Source organism: Trichosurus vulpecula, chromosome 3 (genome assembly GCF_011100635.1).
Source record: "Trichosurus vulpecula isolate mTriVul1 chromosome 3, mTriVul1.pri, whole genome shotgun sequence".
Lineage (NCBI taxonomy): Eukaryota > Metazoa > Chordata > Mammalia > Diprotodontia > Phalangeridae > Trichosurus > Trichosurus vulpecula.
In genome coordinates this window covers 306,440,451-306,459,776 of record NC_050575.1, presented here as the reverse complement: position 1 = coordinate 306,459,776, position 19,326 = coordinate 306,440,451, and the positions used below count along the sequence as shown (strand labels likewise).

The 19,326-nt window shown below is 45.8% G+C and overlaps 1 protein-coding gene across 1 annotated transcript in view; it reads left to right on the top strand.

The window, feature by feature from the left end:
- Nucleotides 1-3,655: 3,655 nt before the first annotated feature.
- ADGRA2 (adhesion G protein-coupled receptor A2) overlaps nucleotides 3,656-19,326 on the top strand; it is a 63,100-nt gene continuing 47,429 nt past the window's right edge. The window contains exon 1 of the mRNA XM_036749428.1: nucleotides 3,656-4,363. Coding sequence (XP_036605323.1) covers nucleotides 4,113-4,363 — 251 coding nt within the window. The 5' untranslated portion in view covers nucleotides 3,656-4,112. The remainder of the gene's footprint in view (nucleotides 4,364-19,326) is intronic.

Sequence of the window (19,326 nt, the reverse complement as noted above, 5' to 3'; positions counted from 1 at the left end):
ACTCTTCAGGGCAGCTAGAAGCACCTGGTCTGGAGTCAGGAAGACTGAGTTCAAAACCAGACCCAGACATTTACTAGCTGTGTGACCCTGGGCAAGTCACTTAACCCGGTTTGCCTCAGTTTCCTCGTCTGTCAAATGAGCTGGAGAAGGAAACAGCAAACCACTTCAGCATCTTTGCCAAGAAAATCCCAAATGGCATCATGAAGAGGCAGACATCACTGAAACTACCCAACAAAAATACTGAGTCTTAAAGACATTAAGGGAATTAATTGCTCCTTCACATATCAGAGGCCTGACTCAATCAGGACTTCCTGAGTCTAGCACAGAATGCTACAAGTATGCTGCCCCTTCTCAGGCACCCCAAAGCACTTCCCTGCTACAACCCCCTAGCTCCAGAGAGGCAGTCATTCTCCACAAAAGCTGGGGCATCTGCTCCCTCACCCTGTCACAGAGGAGGGAATCCCAGAAGACCCTTTTCTGAAAGAATTCCACTTCTTCTGGCAGCTACAGACTTCGTTAGCCTGGGGAGGAGGGCCCCTGCAGCTGTAGGGAGTCTATCCCTCTCCTCTATTCCTCCATTTGCAGTTGGTATTTATTTATTTTAGGAAACTCAATGAGCCTGTGCCTGCAATGACAACAGTCTTCTGGAGGCAGAGAAAGAGAGAAAATAAGGAAGAATCGTAGAGCCAAGGATAGGACTCTGAGCTTGCAGTGAGTCAAGACAAAGCGGGGGGAGCCCCCCAGGAGGAGCCAATATGTGTATGGAAGCCAGTAAAAGAGTAATAGAGAACAGGCCAGCCTGCCCCCCAGCAGTGCTGTGCAAAGAGTAGGAGGTTTTTCCCAGAATATAGTGTGTGCTTTTTGTATCAGCCTGGAGAGAGTTAGATTTGAGGGGGTTGGGAGGAAGAGAAGGAAAGGAGACTAATCCAGATAGCCCTTCTTTTCTCTCTTCTCCTATGCTTCCCACCCCCAGAAGAGAAAAGTTCCCCAAACTAAAGGGGGCCCAAGCTACAAAAGCTCTCCACCCACATACATACACACTAAAAAGTCTCTGGTGGGAGTGAGATTGGTGATGGGATAGTAGTAATCTTGGGGGCTTGCATACTTTAGTTATATACATAGTGACCACATGTGGGCATGTGGGCAGAGTGCCAGGGCCCAGCCAGGTATTACTGTGGCCATCCCTCATTGGCTGAGAATGTGCTGTAGATTTTTAAACAAACCAATAGCCAAGGCCAAAGAGGCCAGAAACTGAGCAGGGCCAAGCTTGGGGCACTGGGGCCTGGGAAGGAAAAAAAAACAAGATGCTGAGAGGAAGCAAGAATATACTAGATGAAGTCTGTGGAAATGTGGTCAGTATTCGCGAGAAAGTCTGTGAAGAAATAGGATGTCCTAGTGAACTTTTGTGATGGAATTAGGGATCTGGGTGAGGTATCATTTAACTACATATTCCTTCAATAGTTCAATGGATCCAGAATCCCTCAAGGTAGGCATACCCCCTCCTCCACCATTATGATCTATTTCTTCCTGAAAAATCCTCCAAAGAAGATCCACCCAATGAGCGAGAGGCCCTTTTCTGATTATTAATAATGTCAGTACTGTATAAATGAGTAATGACCTGGGTGTGTACCAGAAGACACCAGTTACCTTGCCTACTCCTACATAGCTGAAGATTCCCGGTGCTGAAGGTATGACCAAAGATTTTTCAATTTATCAGGTTGCTAACCCCAGAGCTCAGGAAGTTGAGAAGCCTAAAACCAACCAGGGCAGAGTTCAGTGAAGGAGATTAGCCATTTGCTGGTCTGGGACCAGGAAGGATTAGGACCTTGGTCTGGTTAGGAAATACCTGAGGTCTCAGGCCAAGAGAGCTGTACTAGGGTATGTTTATGAAGCTTGAGAGTCATCCAGTTGTGAATGGGGTCCATCATTTTTTCTTTGTCATGATTAAACCCTCAATCTTATCTATGTGTTCTACAGGAGGCTGCCCCCTCTCACTGTGGAAAAATCACCCTAGGTTTAAGGTACCATATGCGTCCATATCTACTCAAAATCATAACTCACAGGCCACCAGTGGTATATTTATTTTTACTAATTACATAGAAGATACAATTAGTTCAAAGCAAAGATATTTTAATGAATGGTAACAGTATAGTAAGAAAAAAGGTAGTATAACATTCACTGGATAAACCTGGGGTACATGTAAAGGACATTGTCACCAGTGAATGCGCATAAGGAACATGTATATAAGCCACACATGTAGAATGGGATCACATGTTTCAGATTCTACAGATTTGTTCTGTTAATATCCTTACATTGTTCTTTCAAGGTCTGCTCCCTAATAGATCTGACTCTTTTCTGGGCCTGTACTTGGCCATCACATTGTATCTCTGCTGTACTCTATCCTCCCCACCTTGTCTGTCTGTCTCTGTCTTTCTCTGTCTCTGTCTGTCTGTCTGTCTCTCTCCTTGACTTCTCTGCTCTCCACTGGTGACATCATTCTGCTGGGCTTCTAGACACTACTAAGTGTTGTTCTCTGCTACAAACCTCTAGGCTTTCTTTTTTCAGTTCTAGACTGTTAGGGCGCAGGGACTAGAATGCTTCTCTCTAAGGGAAAGATGACAGCTCTTTAGTGGTAAAGTGATAGAGGCTATGAGCCACCACAGCCAGGTACCAAAAGGAAGAGTGCCTCTGAGTTAGATTAAATTCTTTCTTTTAAGTCCCTTTGCCTTGGAACTGAGTATCAGTCCTTTGAGCCAGAAAACTATCTGACTTAGGGTTAGACATTCCTAAGCTCCACTCCAATCTTCAAGAAAATGAATTTAAATTGATCAGAACACAAGCTAAGTGAAGGAATCAAGGCTATATTACCCTTCACTTTCCTAACCTCCTTCCTGCCTTTATTATGTATATCTGTCAGTAGCAAAGTACCTTCACCTTTGGCTCTGCATTTGGGACAGCTAAAAAACCCACTATTTTCTTACATAACTAACTTATTCTTGTCCCCATAAATAAATGCTCTTGCTTTAAACTCAGAATGGCTCTGGAAGAGAATTAGATGGTCGGCGAAAAGTATCAGGTGGAACTGGCTATTGGGGAAGACGGTAAAAGAGGAGAGACCAGAGAGGAAAGACAGGCATTAATCTCAAGGCTAGTCAAAAGGTGTAGCTATGTTCTCCAGGGCTCTGGGAACCAATTCGCTTACACTGACTTAGCATCCCTGGAGTTCAGCATCCCTGGAGATCTTCCAGTGCAGGATAGATGATACATTGTCAGGGATATTGTAAAGGAGATTTCTTCTCCTTTCAGGTCCCACTTGGCCTAGGTGAACTTCTGAGGCTCTTCTCATGCCGGGGTTCTAGGACTCCCACCACTTAGGGAGTTTGGAAGCTGGAGCCGTCTATTCAGTCCCGCCTGTCTGCGTCGCACTTAGGAAATCTTCATAAACTCGAAACTGGGGAACTTGGAGGGAAGAAAAACCGCAGAACAACATGGGGAGGCGACGGTCTGGGGGAGCCGCCGCAGGGCTCCCCAGGCATCTGGCGTCAGAAGTTCAGAGCGCAGTGGCCGGTCAAGGGGTATCCGGGAGGCGCTAGGGCCTTGCGGATGGGTCGGCCAGTGCAGGGGAGGGAGTGAGCGAGGGAGGAAGGAGGGGGCTGGGGCTAGGGCAGGAGGCGGCGGCGGCGGTGGGAGAGGCGCCTGAGCTGCCTCCATCCATGGCACGGAGCGGCGGCGGTGGCGGCGGCGGCAGGAGCCCAGCCCTATCCGCTAGATCCCAGTGGAGTGCGCAGCGGGACAGTGCCGCCGAGGGGATCAGCCCGACGTGGAGAGCAGGGCACAGTGGCCGCTCCGGCGGGGCCAGCCCGAGCCGGAGCCCTTCTGACAGCCGCGTCCTCCCCTCCGGGGCGCTCCGGCGGGGGCCCCGAGCTCGCCGGACATGCCCCGTGGGCGCGGCGGCGGGGACCCCCGGGCTCTTCTCCGCCTAGGGCTCCCCGCCCGGCCCATGGGCGTCCCCGGCCCTAGCTAATCCCACCCCCCCAAAGCCCGTGTCCGCGCCCGCCTCTGGTTGTACCCCGGTGCCAGCGCTGTCCGTCCCCGCGAGGGACGATGGGCTGATGGGCGCCAGGGGCCGCAGGATGCGAGGGGCGGCGGTGGTGCTGCTGCTGCTGGTGCTGCTGCTGGCCCTGGAGCCGGGGGGTGCCCGGGGCTGCCCGGTGCCGATCCGCAGCTGCAAGTGCGCCGGAGAGCGGCCCAAAGGACTGAGCGGCGGCGCACCCAACCCGGCTAGAAGGAGAGTGGTGTGCAGTGGCGGGGACCTCCCGGAGCCGCCCGAGCCTGGCCTGCTGCCCAATGGCACCGTTACTCTGTAAGTACCGTCGCCTCTGCCTCATCCCGTCCCATCCCACCTCATCCCATCCCATCAATTCCTGCGCCGTTCTGACGGGACGGACTGGCAGACTGAGAAGACGGCTTGCTATTCACCTCTCTGTATTGTGCCCAGGAGGCAGGCTGCCGTGGGTGCTATTCTCTAGCTCCTGAGTGAGGGATTGGGAAGGCGAAAGGTGTTCTCTGGGACCACTGGTCTTAGAGGGAGGGTGGTCAGAAAGGTGCTGTTCATCAGTCTCTGGGTGTTGGAGAGGGGGCCCAGGCACTTTGCCAAAACCACAATGAGTGCCTTGGGATGGGAGAGACGAGGTAGCTCTTGCTCACCATATCAGATAAAGTTAGGACATTCTCTCATCTCCTTTACCTCCGTACTAGCCTGGTAGCTTTCGACTTGGTAATGGGGCATGGAGGGAAAGAGATGATGACTGATTTGGTTGATGGTTCCCTACTGCACTTCCCGCCCCCCCATCCCAGAGAATCTCCCCCCTGCCCTGCTCAGTGGAACTCTGGACAGGACTGACCAGAGGTTTGGATTCCTACCTGGGTCATCCAGCCCCTACCCGCAGTCTGAGAAGGGTTCTACCTAGTTTCAGAGAAGTGGGGTGGGGGGAGTGGGGGGTAGAGAAAGGGTGCCAGAAAAAATTGGAAAAAAACTCACCTCCTTAAGCTCTATCTTGTCCTTTAAAGATCTGAATGTTCTTAGTTCAAATTAATGTTTGAGCTATTCCTATTTCCTCTTACCTCCCCCAGGCCATAAATCAACTTACACAGAACCTAAATATTCAGAGCATGACTATAGGGACACACACACACACACACACACACACATCCATCCAGACATCATCCATCCACATACACATTAAAGTCCTTAACTACACCCTTCCCCCCTCTCCTTCTGTCCTCTGGGCACAATAGATAAGCCTCGAATATTTCTTTAGTCGCTTCTGCACAGAAGAGATTGTGGGGAAATCTTTCTTCTTTGAGTGTAACCGTAGTCTTCTCTTTAAAAGGTTGACTGATGGTTTTACAGAAAGGATGTCATAAAGTCCCTTCATTGTTGCAGACCTAACTCCCAATAATCAAATCCATGGGATCTGAGGTCACTGAAAATCAAGAAGAGACTTATGGAACACACCAATCCCCTCAATTTCCTAAGCAGATCATTCACTGGAAGTCCCTGAGCAAGAACCACAAAATGTGGGTCCAACCCTCCCTATGACCTGTCACAGAATCAACCTAGCCTTTTCCCTTCCCTTGTCTCCCCCACAATCACTCACTTTCCCATCTTCCCTTTCCCAGAGTTGGGGGTTGGCTTATAACTGGCACAGATTGTATTCAGAACAATACAGTAATATCTCTCTCTGGTTGGGTGAGTTTAGGGATGGTTTGTTTCCTGATAGGACACAACTGATCAGCCTATTACACTGTGTGTTTGTGCGTGTGCGTGTGCGTGTGCATGTGTGTGTGTGTGTGTGTGTGTGTAGGGGGGCTGCTTTGCTCTGCCCTACTTCCTTGCAGCTCAATGATTTATCAGCAACTAATGGAGACAGCAGTGTCCTACTGCTAACAGGGACTGGTGACTCTGGGTACCAGAGATTTGAGGTTTAAGGCAGGACAGGGTATTTCCCAGCCTGCTCATTTCTGGAGGAGAAAAATGCCTGCCATCTGTGACTGTTCAGCCAAAATATCTTTGAGTATGTATATTTGCTTCCCTGAGGGGGAGAGGCAGGGCTGGCATCCCTCTGAGTTCTCTTTTGTACCCCTATTATATATGTGTCCATTTAAGTATGTTCCTATGTGTGTCTTTATCTATGGTGGTAAATATGTGTCACACATACATTTGATACTTTCCTATCTCTGGGTCCCTGTCTGTGTATATGCTGGGGATTCCTAACAGACACAAGCCCTGGGAAAATGGAGGGAAGGAATAGCATGGGAAAGCCATTCCACTATACATCCTAAAGTGATTTGGCTACTAATGCTTTCCATCCATAGCTAATTCCCATTGACTCCACTTTGAGGGTAAAGGTGGGAGGTGAGATAGTCCCTAGGGAAAAAACTCATTTCAGAATGACAGAGCTGAAATTTGCCTCTAAGCTTACCTTCTCCACCCCAAACCTGACTGTGGTGGGGTTTTTGGGGGGGTTGGATTTTTGTTTTGCTTTGGAGGTCCCCCCCTACTTTTTATGGGTCCAAAGCCCTTGGAGTTTCAGAATCTTTCCAGATGCAGAAGGAATTACAGCAGCAGCAGCAGCTCTGAGAAGGGACAAGTCGTTTCAGCAGAGGTGTCCTACACAGAGATGAGCTTTGGGGGCTTCATGCCCATTCAACCTTAGGGGAAATATGGTTTTTGGCTTCTTTCCCCCAAACCCAGAAGAAACACACAGAGAGAGTTATGAACCGTCAGATCTAAGATCCACTGAGCAGACTTCTTTTGCCAAGAAAAGAGGACTCAGGTTCCCCTTCAGTCAGTGTTAGTCACCAACACATTCTGTTCAGGGCTTGTCAGTCCCCAGTCCGGCCTCCTAATTTCTTCACCCCCTCAAACTCTAACATTTCATTCTGACCCTGATGTGGAAGAAAATGCCTGATTTGAGATTCTGCCCCCCTCTTTCACTGAAGCTATCCTATTCACTAAATTTTAACAAAGCTGCCAATCTAGCCTGGTAGCAAGGCAAGAGGAGAGTATTGAGTTCAAGGTTCTTATCAATTTCTACCAGATTCCTTTAACACACTAACTAAATCCTTCCCACCCTCACTCCTGGACCCCCTTACTCTATCCGTTTGGATTGAATTTTTTCCCTTAATGTGTCTCACCTTTTCTTCTTGCCTACTAGATGGCTTTGTGGACTGTATGTAGTACTTTACATAGAGCAGGCCAGGCTCAGTTTACGTGACCCTTCCTACAAAGGATGCTTTCCTGATTCTCCCACTTGTTATTTGCTCATTCCCTCCTCCAATTACTCATATCTTGTATCCCACGAGTAGAATGTAAGCTGCTTGAGGGAAAGAGATGTTTCTCATTTTGTCTTTGTATCCCCAATACCTAGCACAGTGTCTTACGTAGGGTAGACACTTAACAAATGCATGTTGGATTGGGTGCCCATAGATGGTATTCTCTGCCTCCTCCACTTCATTTTTTTTTCTAAAAAACAGTTTTATTTATAGCTTTTGTTTTTACATTTCCTAACCTTCCCCTGGACCTCACCCTACCCCTTCCCAGAGAGCCATCCCTTACAACAAAGGTTTTTTAAAAGAAAGAAAAGAAAAAAAGATTGAGCAAAACCAATGAACCCATAAAAAATCTGCTGCTATATGCAACATGTCATACCTGTGCACCTTGGCATCTTCAAATAAGGAAGGAAGAGTCTTCTTCTATTTCTTCTTTGGGACCAAACTTGGTCTTTATCTTTCATGACATTCATTTTTAATTGTCTTGTTCTTTCCATTTCTATTACTGTAGTTGTTGAGTCTATGATTTTCCTGGCTCTGCTTACTTACTTCACTTTGCATCAGTTCATGCAGGTCTTTCCATGCATCTCTGTATTCATCATGATCATTGCTCTTTACTGCATAGTAATATTCCATTGTATGCATACACCATTCAGATACCATATACCACAATTTTTAAAAGCTATTTCTCTATTAATGGGCATCTAATTTATTTCTAGTTCTTTGTACCTCTGAGATTTTTTTTAGCATACTTCAAAATTGTCCCTGATCACATCAGGAAATTAACATCTTTTCCACTTTTATAGGACTTGTGAATCTACCTTGAAGCAAATTGCTTTCTTTAACAGACCAAGGAGATGAATCACAAAATACTAGAGTTAACAGTGGCCATAGCCCTCTGGTTAAGCCTCCTTCCCAGTGCACCCCACATGCCAGTAGATCATAAACTCTTTCAGAGCAGGAAGTGTGCTCCACCCCATCCCCTCTTTGGTACTTTCCATTGAATTTATTGAAGATAGGAACATCCTCATGGTATAGTGGTCATCTAATCTATGCTTGAACAGTTCTAGGGACAGGAAGCTCACTCACTACCTTGTAAAGGCAGCCTATTCCCTTGTTGGGCAGTTTTAATTGTTAGGTTGTTTGTTCCTTATATTGCACCCTGAAGTTTGCTTCTCTGTAATTTCTATCCACCAGACCTAGCTCTGCCTTCTGAGACCAATCATTCATTCATTTCTTCAACAAGCATCTGTTAAATACCTACTATGTCCGAGGAACTGGGCTACAAAGGTGAAAAACAAAACCATCTCTGCCTCAGAGAACGTGCATTTTTAAAGAGGTAGAACAACAAAAACACAGAGAAGTAAATGAGAAGTCATTTTGGTAGGAGGGGAAGCAGCTGGGAGGGTGGTGTGGGAGGACAGGGATCAGGACAGTGCTGATGGTCCCTGCTTGGGACCTTCACATGCTTGTAGATAGTCATATGGGCTTCCCGAGTCTCAGGCTCTCAAAGTAGACAACTTGTCTCTATTCAAAGTCATTTATTGTGTAGGGCTAATTGTTTAGGATGTTAAACTAGGAGCATGAAGTCCCTCCCATGGAGGAGCTTCCAGTCAAATTAATACTGGATTCCAGCCTCGTTGAAAAGCTACTCTGTGTATGGAGTGCCTTATTTGTTACTCTACTGAAGTGGGACTCATCTCCCCCCTACTTAGCTCATCATTTCAGTTTATGCCTTTTCTTTACGTCCATCTTTCCCCTGTCTTCCTCCCTTCCTTATCTGCTTTATCCCCAACCCCCTCCACCTTAGTTTTGATTTGTGTAACTGCAGAACAGCAAAACACAGAGTTTCCTTCCTGGTTCATCTGCCCCCTGCACTTTCCTTTCCACACCCCACCATCTTTTTGACCCCATGACACTGCAGCAGCCACCATCCACGATGATATCATAGCGAGGGCCAATTCCAGAGTAAGGATACGCTTGTCCAAAGTTACAAAGTTCTAGGCTTCTCCCTAGGGAGCATGATCATTAAACTCTGCAACAGAAAGGGAGGGACTGAAGAGAGGAGGGACCACCAGACACATATCAAGTAGCCCCTGCCTCTCTCCTTTCCTTGGTCCCCACAAATACAGTGGTGTTGTCACACTCTGGTGCTAAGAATAGTCTTATATTGCCTCCTCTTCACATCAGGGGGACTTCTTTAGGGTGACCCCAGAAGAAAAGTGATTAGGCCTAGACTGGAGTAGATGAGAAACATCTACCTCTAGGGTTCTTCCAGATATCAGAAGAATCAGACCCTTCAGTGGAACAGTATCCTAATTCCATGTCCTGTGCCTTTCTCTCAAGGAAAAGTCTGGTATAGTAGGAAAAAGCCCTTATGTAAGTAGATCTGGGCTCAAGTGTGACCTTAGACAAGTCGTTTCAGTTGGCTCTTCATAAAATGAATTAAAACTGAACCGTATGATTTCTAAGGTCTCTCCTAGATCTAAAACCTTTGATCTACCAGCTTACTTTATTGGACTTGGAAAAGCTCAAGACCATGACTTGCACACTGTAAATATGGAGAGGGGGGAACAGGGAACGAAGCTTTGATTTAAAAAAAATTCTGGTCAACAAACATTTTTAAATAGATTTTTATTGATGTCTTTTGTCTTGACATTGCCTAGATTTCCCTACATATCTCTCCCCCTCCCCTTGCAGAGGCTCATCTTTTATAACAAAGAATTCATTTAAAAAAAAGGAAATAAGAGAATAAAATGCATCAAAACTGATCAATGCATTGAAAAACTATAACAGACATCCCACACCTATGTACTCTAACCTCTACCGAGGGGTGACAAGGAGACACAAATATTTCTTAAGCATTTACTAAGTGCTAGGCATCGGGCTAGGTGGTGCAGATATGGAAGTGAAATAAAAGTCTGTCCTCAGGGAAATTTTAATCTACTAAAACTTTAGTTATTTGGTAAGTTCATGATTTCCTAGGTGAGGGTACTTCCCACAATATCTTCTCATCCTGAACAATCCTTGTCCATGTATCCTCCACAGAGGAAGCTCCCAATCCACTCAACTTAACATTTATTAAGTGACCGCTACAAGGTAGCAGACCCCTTCCTGGGCGCCAGAGGCCAATGGTGCTTGATTAGTATCTCAGAGAGTAGCAGAGACTATATTACTTGGGCTGTCTCTTGTTTTTAAATCCTACTCCATGACCAGCCAACCTCCTTTTCTGGCCACGCATGTTGTTGGTAATGGCTTTACCCTTCTCAATTAGAAACCATTTCTGGTAACAGGCTGTTTTCTCATCTTCTCTTTGACCTTTGAGTTGTTGTTAATATCAATTGTACAGAGAGCATAGAGCTCCATTATTTGCAGCCATATAGCCTCCCCAGGAAGCTTTGGTGTTAAAGAGATGGACTTTTGCAACAGCAAAGAAGTGGGGGGAGGAAAGCCTGTTAGGATCATTGAAGGCATTGTGCACCCCGCCCCCAACTTTGTCTCTGTCATGTGTACATCCATTCATATACATGCTCCCGAGTAACTTTATCCCCTTATTGGCAAGACTTAATGTCTCTCTAACCAAAGAACATTCTCCATACATAATACATGGATGCTATTCATATACATACATATTAGTAACCATATCTCCTTATTGGCAGGACTTAATGTCCCTGACTGAGGAACATTCCCCATGTATAATATATGCATGTAATCTGTATACATATGTGTGTGTGTGTGTACATAAGAGACACCATTTCTCCTTTTTGACAAGATTAATGTTCTTCTGCACAAGGGACATTCTGGATCAAAGAGCCCTGTCTTGGATTCCCTTAGGATAGAAAGATCCTGGTCCCTCTTGACCGCCAGCATTTGGGGGTATTTATCCAGCTCACCGGCTGGTACTTGGTGCAGCCTCTGGATCAGTTGGATACAGGGCATAGGGAGCTGGAGAAGGAGTTCTGTTGCACCTTACCCAAGGGGTTCTGGGTGGGGGACTAGAATATTTGTGAGTGGTGCAGGGCAAGCTGTGGAATGACACCAGTTCACCACAGCACTAATCCTCTGGCCTTTGGGAAGTGGCCCTCAGCCCACAGACCTCCCTCCTGCTTCTGAACTGCATGCCTGGGAGCAAACCCTGGCATCAGTGAGGATGGCCCAGATCCCCTGCTCTTAGGGTTCAGTAAAGGCACTTGGGGAAGGGTATGCCCATATCCCACTTTCCACAGCCTTGTCAGTCCAGAAGGATGAAGGCTGGATGGGTGGGGCCACGTGCTTACTTCCCCCACCCCCCCTCCCTTCCACCCTCTTTTTCCCATATGGTTCTCATAACGTCTGGGCTCAGAGACAGCAGCCAGAGGAAGTGGCTGTGTACAGAGAGCTTTTGTGAGAGAGAGGGGGGAGGGGAAGAAAGGGAAAGAGAGAGAGAGAGAGAGAGAGAAGGTGAAGGTGACAGGGAACCAGGGCTCCCCAGTCCCACCCACCCACCACTTGAGGGGTCCCATCATGTAGCTTCCCTTCAAAGCCCCTAAAGCTCCATGCCTAGGGAAACTGGTCAGTGAGGGGGTGACAGGGGAAATCTAAACTCCTCCCTATCTGGTCCTAGATGCCCAAGATAGGAGCAGTCACCTCAGGTTTTAATCCTTAGGAGCTGTTTATTCTTTGGGAGTTTAGGAAACCCTTTTCCCCTTATGAGTGGAGTAGAGGGGGGCCCTGGGAACAGGCAATCTTTTGTGTATCCACATTCACAAGGCAAAGACAGGACTGAGAGCCAGATTCCTGGGTTCACTGACAGGAAGTAGGATGGAGATCAGAAAATTCCTCCAATTAATGTGATCTATAAAGATGATAATAATAACAGCCAGCATTTATATAGTGCTTTGAGGTTTGCAAAGCTCTTCACATATTTATCTCATTTGATCCTCATAACAACCCTGTGAAAGAGGTGCTATGATTATCCCCATTTTATAGATGGGGAAAACGAGGGTGAGAAGTTAAGTGATTTGCCCATAGTCACACAGCTAATAAATATCTGAGACAAGATTTGAACTCAAGCCTTCCTGACTCCAAGTCTATCCATTTTGCTCCAACACTGTGGCTTAATGTATAGAGAACTGTCCCGAGAGTCAGGGAATACTGGATTCAAAAGTCCTGCCACTGACAAATTCTAGCTGTGTAACCTCGGACAAGTCACTCAACTTCACAGTGTCCCAGGCAAGAGAAAAGTACCAATCTTCATTGGTAGAGAAAATTCCCTGCTAGACTTGCCTATACCATTGAAATTACAGGGAAAAGAAAGGGGAAGAGAGGTGAGGTGAGGAGAGGAGAGGACAGGAGAGGAGAGAAGAGGAGAGGGGAGGGGAGGGGAGGAGAGAAGAGGGGAGGGGAGGAGAGGGGAGAGGAGGAAAAGAGAAAGGAAGGGAAGGAATAAGGGAAGGGAAAGGAAAGGAAAATTCTACACACACACACACACACACACACACACACACACACACACACTGGGTTAACTTGGCTTAAATTATCTAGACTATCTACAATGTCGACTCTATGTGGACAGGATTACCTGGATAAATCATCGTGTAATAATAAAATCCCTTACAATTCTTATGAACTCTTGATTCTTACAGAACTTTTGACCCCCTGACTTTTGAAGTAGATACAGCAGGGTTCAATGCTTTATTTTGTAAAGGAAGACACCTAAGTTCAGAGGAGTTACATAACTTCCCCGAGGTCACCCAGTTAATCAGTGACCAAGGAAGGACTAAAAAGCCAGGTTTTCGGACAGCTTATCCAGTCTCCTCTGCTATACCTCATGGTCTTTTTCTATTTCTTGGGGTTCTGTGTAGACACACCCACTGTGGTACCCTAAGCCTGCTTTCCTTTTGTGCTCCCTTTCTCCTTAGTTCGTCAGGGATAATTGGGGAAAGATCTGAAAAGGAATGGGGGAGAGTATTCTCCCAAAGATATGTGTAATGCCCAGTTACTCTAATCAGAACATAAGCTGTGATGTCATCATTTTATATCCCATTTTGGGAGGGTAAATTTCTAAGTTTATTTTATGTCATTGGGGGTCAGAGGTAGCAAGGGCGTCTTCAGGATTCCTCCCACCCTTTGTAAGGAGAGAGGAAGCAGCCACCTTGAGATTTATATATTTAATCCTTCCATAAAATATAGAGGGGCCAGAAATTCTTTTTCTTGAGGCTAGCTGAGACACAAAGAAGGGAGTTGAGTTTCCTAAGGTCACATAGCCAGAGACCAGAATCCTCCTGCCCCCTAAAGGGAAGGATCTTAATTGTATTTCACTTGGGTTGTCCAGCAGTGACAGAGGGGAGAAAGGAAGAGAGGATTGGCCAGAGGAAGATGTGGGAAGGGATAGAAGTGGCACTGGGGGCCTCAGAACAGAAGAACCAGAGGAAAGATCCAGCAACTGCTCGGAATGGGCTGCAGAGAGGGGCTGTTTATTTTCATTCTCCAAGACTAGCTGCTCCGTTCTATTTCCAGCTCTGACACCGAGGGGTGGATCAATGGCCCCCCTTCCTTTCCTTCACTTCCCTCCTCCCCCATCCTCTTCCTTCCCTCTTGCCCCCCCTCCTCCCAAGATTCAAAAATATTCTCATACTCTCAGGATTTGGTGGAGGAATATGTTAACAGAATCCCCCACAGTTTCTACCATGGGGTGAGGCTTCTAGACTTCCTCCTCCTCCAGTGGAGGGGCGGGGAGTTAGAGGAGCCATGGAGATGGATAGGGCCAGGTGAGGGAGAGGAGAGAGATCGACAGGGTAGTGGTGAGGGCAGGGAGGGTTTTCTTGCCTGAATTGGAAAGGCTAGCAATCTGGCAGCTGGGAAATGGGGCCTGATGTACAAATTGGCCCATGGCTCAGGAAGAGGCCTTTAGAGTAGTGGTGACCACATGGCTAGATTTTCCAGGACAGCCCTGATTTCAGGAAATACTTTTAAGAAGCTCTTTGAAAAGAATACCCATTGTCATCTTTTATTTATTCATTTATTTATTTATTTGGTTCTGAAAATGTGGTCACCATTACTAGATCCCAGAGCCTGGTAAAGGGATGCCACACCCATCCAAAAAACTGGGAAGAAAAGGAAGCATGTCTTGAATGTCATCCTTCCTCCCATTTGGACATGGCCCCCTACAGGTGTCACGTGATTCCAATCCTGGCTCTGCCACTGTATAATCCTGGGCGAGTCTCTTGGCCTCAATTCTTTCATCGGCGATAAAATAATAATAATCAAATTCACATAGTGGGATTTAGGGTTTACGACAAGCTCTATCCTCCCCGCATCCTGATGAGGGTAAATAGTGTACATCTTGGGAGACATTCTTTATGTCTCAATTCCCTCATCTATAACTGGGTACCATAATACTTGACGTACTTTTTTTTTTTTTGCAGGAGGGAAGGCAGGGCAATTGGGGTTAAGTGATTTGGCCAAGGTCACACAGCTAGTAAGTGTGTCAAGTGTCTGAGGCCAGATTTGAACTCAGGTACTCCTGACTCCAGGGCTGGTACTCTACTCACTGCACCACCTAGCTGCCCCCTTGCCTCACTTACTTTAAGGGTGGTTGCAAGGAAAGTGCTAGATAAATCTGAGCTATTATGTTCTCTTTTTTGCAGATAAGGCAACCTAGTACAGGTAGAATGCAGGACTTAGCATTAAGAAGACCTGATCAAATCCTTTCTCTGGCACTTAATAGCTGTCATTAATAAATAGCATTAATATCATTAATAAATAGCTTGTCATTAATCTCTCTGAGCCTCAGTATTCTCATTTGCAAAACAGTGATAACAATATAGCTAGACTATGCATCCTAGAGGCATTGGAAGACTCAAATGAAATAATACACATAAAGCTGTTTTCCAATTTTAAAGAATTGAAAAAATGTCAAATGAAGACACTAAGGTTGAAATTCTTGTCTGAAATTCTCAATATTAGAGTCATTTTTTTCTGGGTTATACAACAAAGGGGAAAAGGAAGGAGTTCAGTCCTTACATATGAGACAACTGTGGCCTAGAGAGAGGAAGTAATTTGTTCTAAGTCCCCCAGATAGTAACTGAACCAAGAATTAAGCCCAGGCCTTTTTATTCTCAATCTGGTAATCTGCGATGCTAAATCGAGTTGCTGAGAAAAAGGTCTTAATAGGGGATTACCATGGGCTTGAGCTAGAAGATGGGGATGTAGTGTTTAGCCAAAGTGATGCATGAACCCAGGCTACTTTGCTAGTGGAGTTTTAATAGGGGTCTTTTACCACTGCCCTACTTTATAGAGTAATGAAGTGGAGTGACTCTAATATTCGGAATTCAGTCTGTTATGTTAGTTTTGTTAACCTGGAACACGACATATTAAGGTTCCTTGAGGGATGGTATAATTTTATGTCTTTGTAGATGCAGTATCTAGCACTGCATGTACAGAGGGCTAACTAAATTCTTGAGGAATCAGAGCTGGAAGAGTTCTTTCCGGTCATCTCATCCAGTAGTTCCCAGTCTTTTTGAGTATGAAGACCTTTTTTTAAGCAGCAAAAAAAATTGCAGGCCCACATTTCTAAATGTATTGGGGGGCAGGGTGAGGTAGACTGGAGTGCCTCCCACAGAAAAGGGTCTGAGCACATGCTGGGACCACATGTCCTTTACAGAGGCCACAGCTCATGTCCAGCTCTATGGGAAATGATCCAATCCACCAACTCTCTCTCCAACCAGCCCTTTTCAAACACCCTTTGTGTTTCTCTTTCTCCTCTGGCCTCAAGCTGGGCACAGTGATCTTTCTGATGAATGGAGTCTGAAAAATAGATTACTTCGCAGAGACCAGGTGCTAGCAAGCCTTGGTCTCATAGGAGAGGAAGAAGGCAATGCAAAGGAAGCCAGCATCTAGCCCTGGGCCTTGGTCTTCTCTGACTAGCAGTCGGCTTCCCAGGACACTGACACTTCAACGGGCCATGATTACCTTCAACTCCATGGGGGCTCTTTCATCTTGTACTCCTAACTTCCCTGGTACCTGAACCCCTGATCAAAGCACTGAGGCTCCTGGACCTTGCTGGTCAGTGAAACCACTTAGCTCCTTGAGCTTAGTGGTTTGCCACACCAGAACCCTAATTACCCACCCCATTCCTATGCTGCTGCTGCACTCATCTCCAGGAAACCGTTCCCAGCATCTGTTTCCCTCCTTCTCCACACACTCAGTGCCACCAGAGTATGTTTTCTAGTCTTTATTTGTAAGGGAAAAGCATATATACAAATTCGGAAATAGCACACCAGAATAAAGTAATTAGAAGCTCAGTAATTGACTATAGCTGTTGTCTCAGCTCAGCCAGTTTAGCCAAATTCAAAGAGGCTCATTACCAGGTTGACAGCAGGCAGCATTTCTCAACCTTAAGTCACAGAAGGGTGTGAAGGGTGCACCCTGCATTGTTAGATATTTTATTTACAAAGATGGAATCACACTGTATAAATATATAAGAAATCTACTAGGTAGTCTAGATCAAGTGGTACTTTAAATATTAAATTAAATTAAAGTACTTTAACTATGCTAGAATTAAAATTCCTTACCCCTAAGGAGGCAGCTAGGTGGCTCAGTGGAGTCAGGAAGGCCTGAGTTCAAATCTAGACTTGGATACTTACTAGCTATGTGATCCTGAGTGAGTCACTTAACCCTGTTTGCCTCAATTTCCTCACCTATAAAATGAGCTGGAGAAGGAAATGGCAAACCACTCCAGCATCTTTGCCAAGAAAACCCCATAATGAGGTCACATAGAGGTGATCAGGACTGAACAACTAAACCACGCCCATGGGGAGAGTCGGCTGGCCATTCTCATTTCCCTTAGGCTGGGAATCATGTCCCATTCAGCTCAGCTTTGGCCCCAGAGGAGACTGGCATCTTCCCTTCAGAATATACCCAAACCCAGACTAGAATGGACCCAACTGGGCTGCCTGGGCTGGGGTAATTGGTCTATTCTTTCAATCACAGACTCCCTCTCGGCCAGTCAGGAGGCTTCCTCACTGTTTGGTAGATGATTAGTCCCCACTCCCCACGCTGTGGTGGGGATAATCTCACCTCTCACCGTCAGCAGGATATACAAGGAAATACAAACAGGTAAATGAGACAGTTGCCATCACCCCCAAAGTCCAAGTAACTCAGCCTGAAACATCAGTTACTGCCAAAGTGATTGCTAATAGGCAGTATAGGGAAAAAGGAGTGAGGGGATCATGGATCTGAAGGGCTGAGGTGGTCAGTGGGCGTATGGACTCTGACAGAAAGTAGAGATACGAAATAGACTTCCTAAAACACGAAAGAGAATTGTCCTTGCAGAAGTGGAACCAGCAGTTATGACCCCTGGGACAAACGGTGCATAATAATAATAAGCTTTATACATGTTAACTCATGTGATCCTTATAAGAATTCTGTGAGGTAGGTGCTATCATTATTCATGTTTTACTAATGAAGAAACCAAAGCAGAATAAATTACTTGCTCAGGTCACACAACTGGCAAATTTTTGAGGTAGGATTCAAACTCAGGTCTTCCTGCCTGCAAATCTTCTGCTCTAGCCACTGAACCGCCTTGCTGCCTCAGTCCAGCTTTTTAAGACAGATGGAGTTAGGAGGGAGGGGGGAAGATGAAGGATAATGAAAGGCCACAGCTGGAGACACCAACACAGAAGGAGGGAACAGGGTAAGTCTGGGCCTGAGCTGAACTCACCTGGAGCACAGCCAATAGAGAAGAAAGTGCACCATCTGGGCTCTTCCTGTTTTAACTAGTTATTCTTATTAATAAGGCACTAAGTTCAATTTTTTTCTGCCTGCTGAAGCAGGAAAAATACTGTCAATGCCCTTTAAATTTTGGTACCCCAGGGCAATGTGCTAGCCACCACACCTTAGTTATGGTTCTGAGTCCTTGTCACCAATTCTTTCCCTTCCTTCTCCCAATCTTCCCCACCTGCCCCACCCCCCAAACATACATACTTTCTAAATGAGAAAGTGAAGCAGAGTCAAAAAGCAGAGTCTTTTGCCCTGGGAAAGAGGAAGGCAAAAAAAGAAATAAGACACAGAAAGTGCTCAATAATTGATTATACAATTGAATATAAAAATAGAGATTACACACAATGAACAAAGAATATTAGACTTAGAGGCAGAAGTATAGGGGTGTTTTCCTGGTTCCATAGTTTACTGGCTGTGTGATTTTAGGCAAATTATCTCTCTTCTCTGAGCTTCAGTTCCTTATCTGTACTCTGGGGAATAAAGGTGTAGTGGGGAGAGAGAAAGTGAGAGAAGGGGCCTCAGGCCTAGGAAGGCCTGGGTTCAAGAGCTATTTCTGACAGATACTGACTGTGTGACCCTAAGCAAGTCACTTAACCTCACAAATATTCTAGAAAACTCTCTAAGAATATAAATTGCAGAGAAGGTGGCACCCTGCGTTGGTAGAGGGAGTTTACTCACCCGGCAGTTCTCTACACCAATGAAATCACACGGTCTAGTCTCCATCCTTAAGATGAGGGTAGTATTTACATAACTTGCCTACCTTACAGCGTTATTGTGAGGCTTAAAAGAGAGAATGTATGTTTAAAAAAAAATCCTGTAACTCATAAAGCATTAGAGACATATGTGGTGGTGGTAGTGGTAGTGGTGGTGGTAGTAACAGTTGTAAGATGGGCGCAGTAGATAGAGTGCTAGACATGGAGTCAGCAAGACTAGATTTCAAATCCATTTGCAGATAATTACCAGCTGTTTGGCTCTAGGAAAGTCACTTAAACCTCTGGCTGCCTCGGTTTCTCATCTGTAAAAGGGGGATCATAATAGCACCTATCTCCCAGGGTTGTTGGGAGGATGAAATAATATTCATAAAGTGCTTTTCAAACTTCAAAGCACTATTTGAATGCTACTTATCATCATCATCATCATCATCATCATCATCATCGTTATTATGATTAAAAAGATTTAGAGGCAGATAGAAGTTGTCAGGACCTCAGAAGGTTTTCCCATATATTTTCC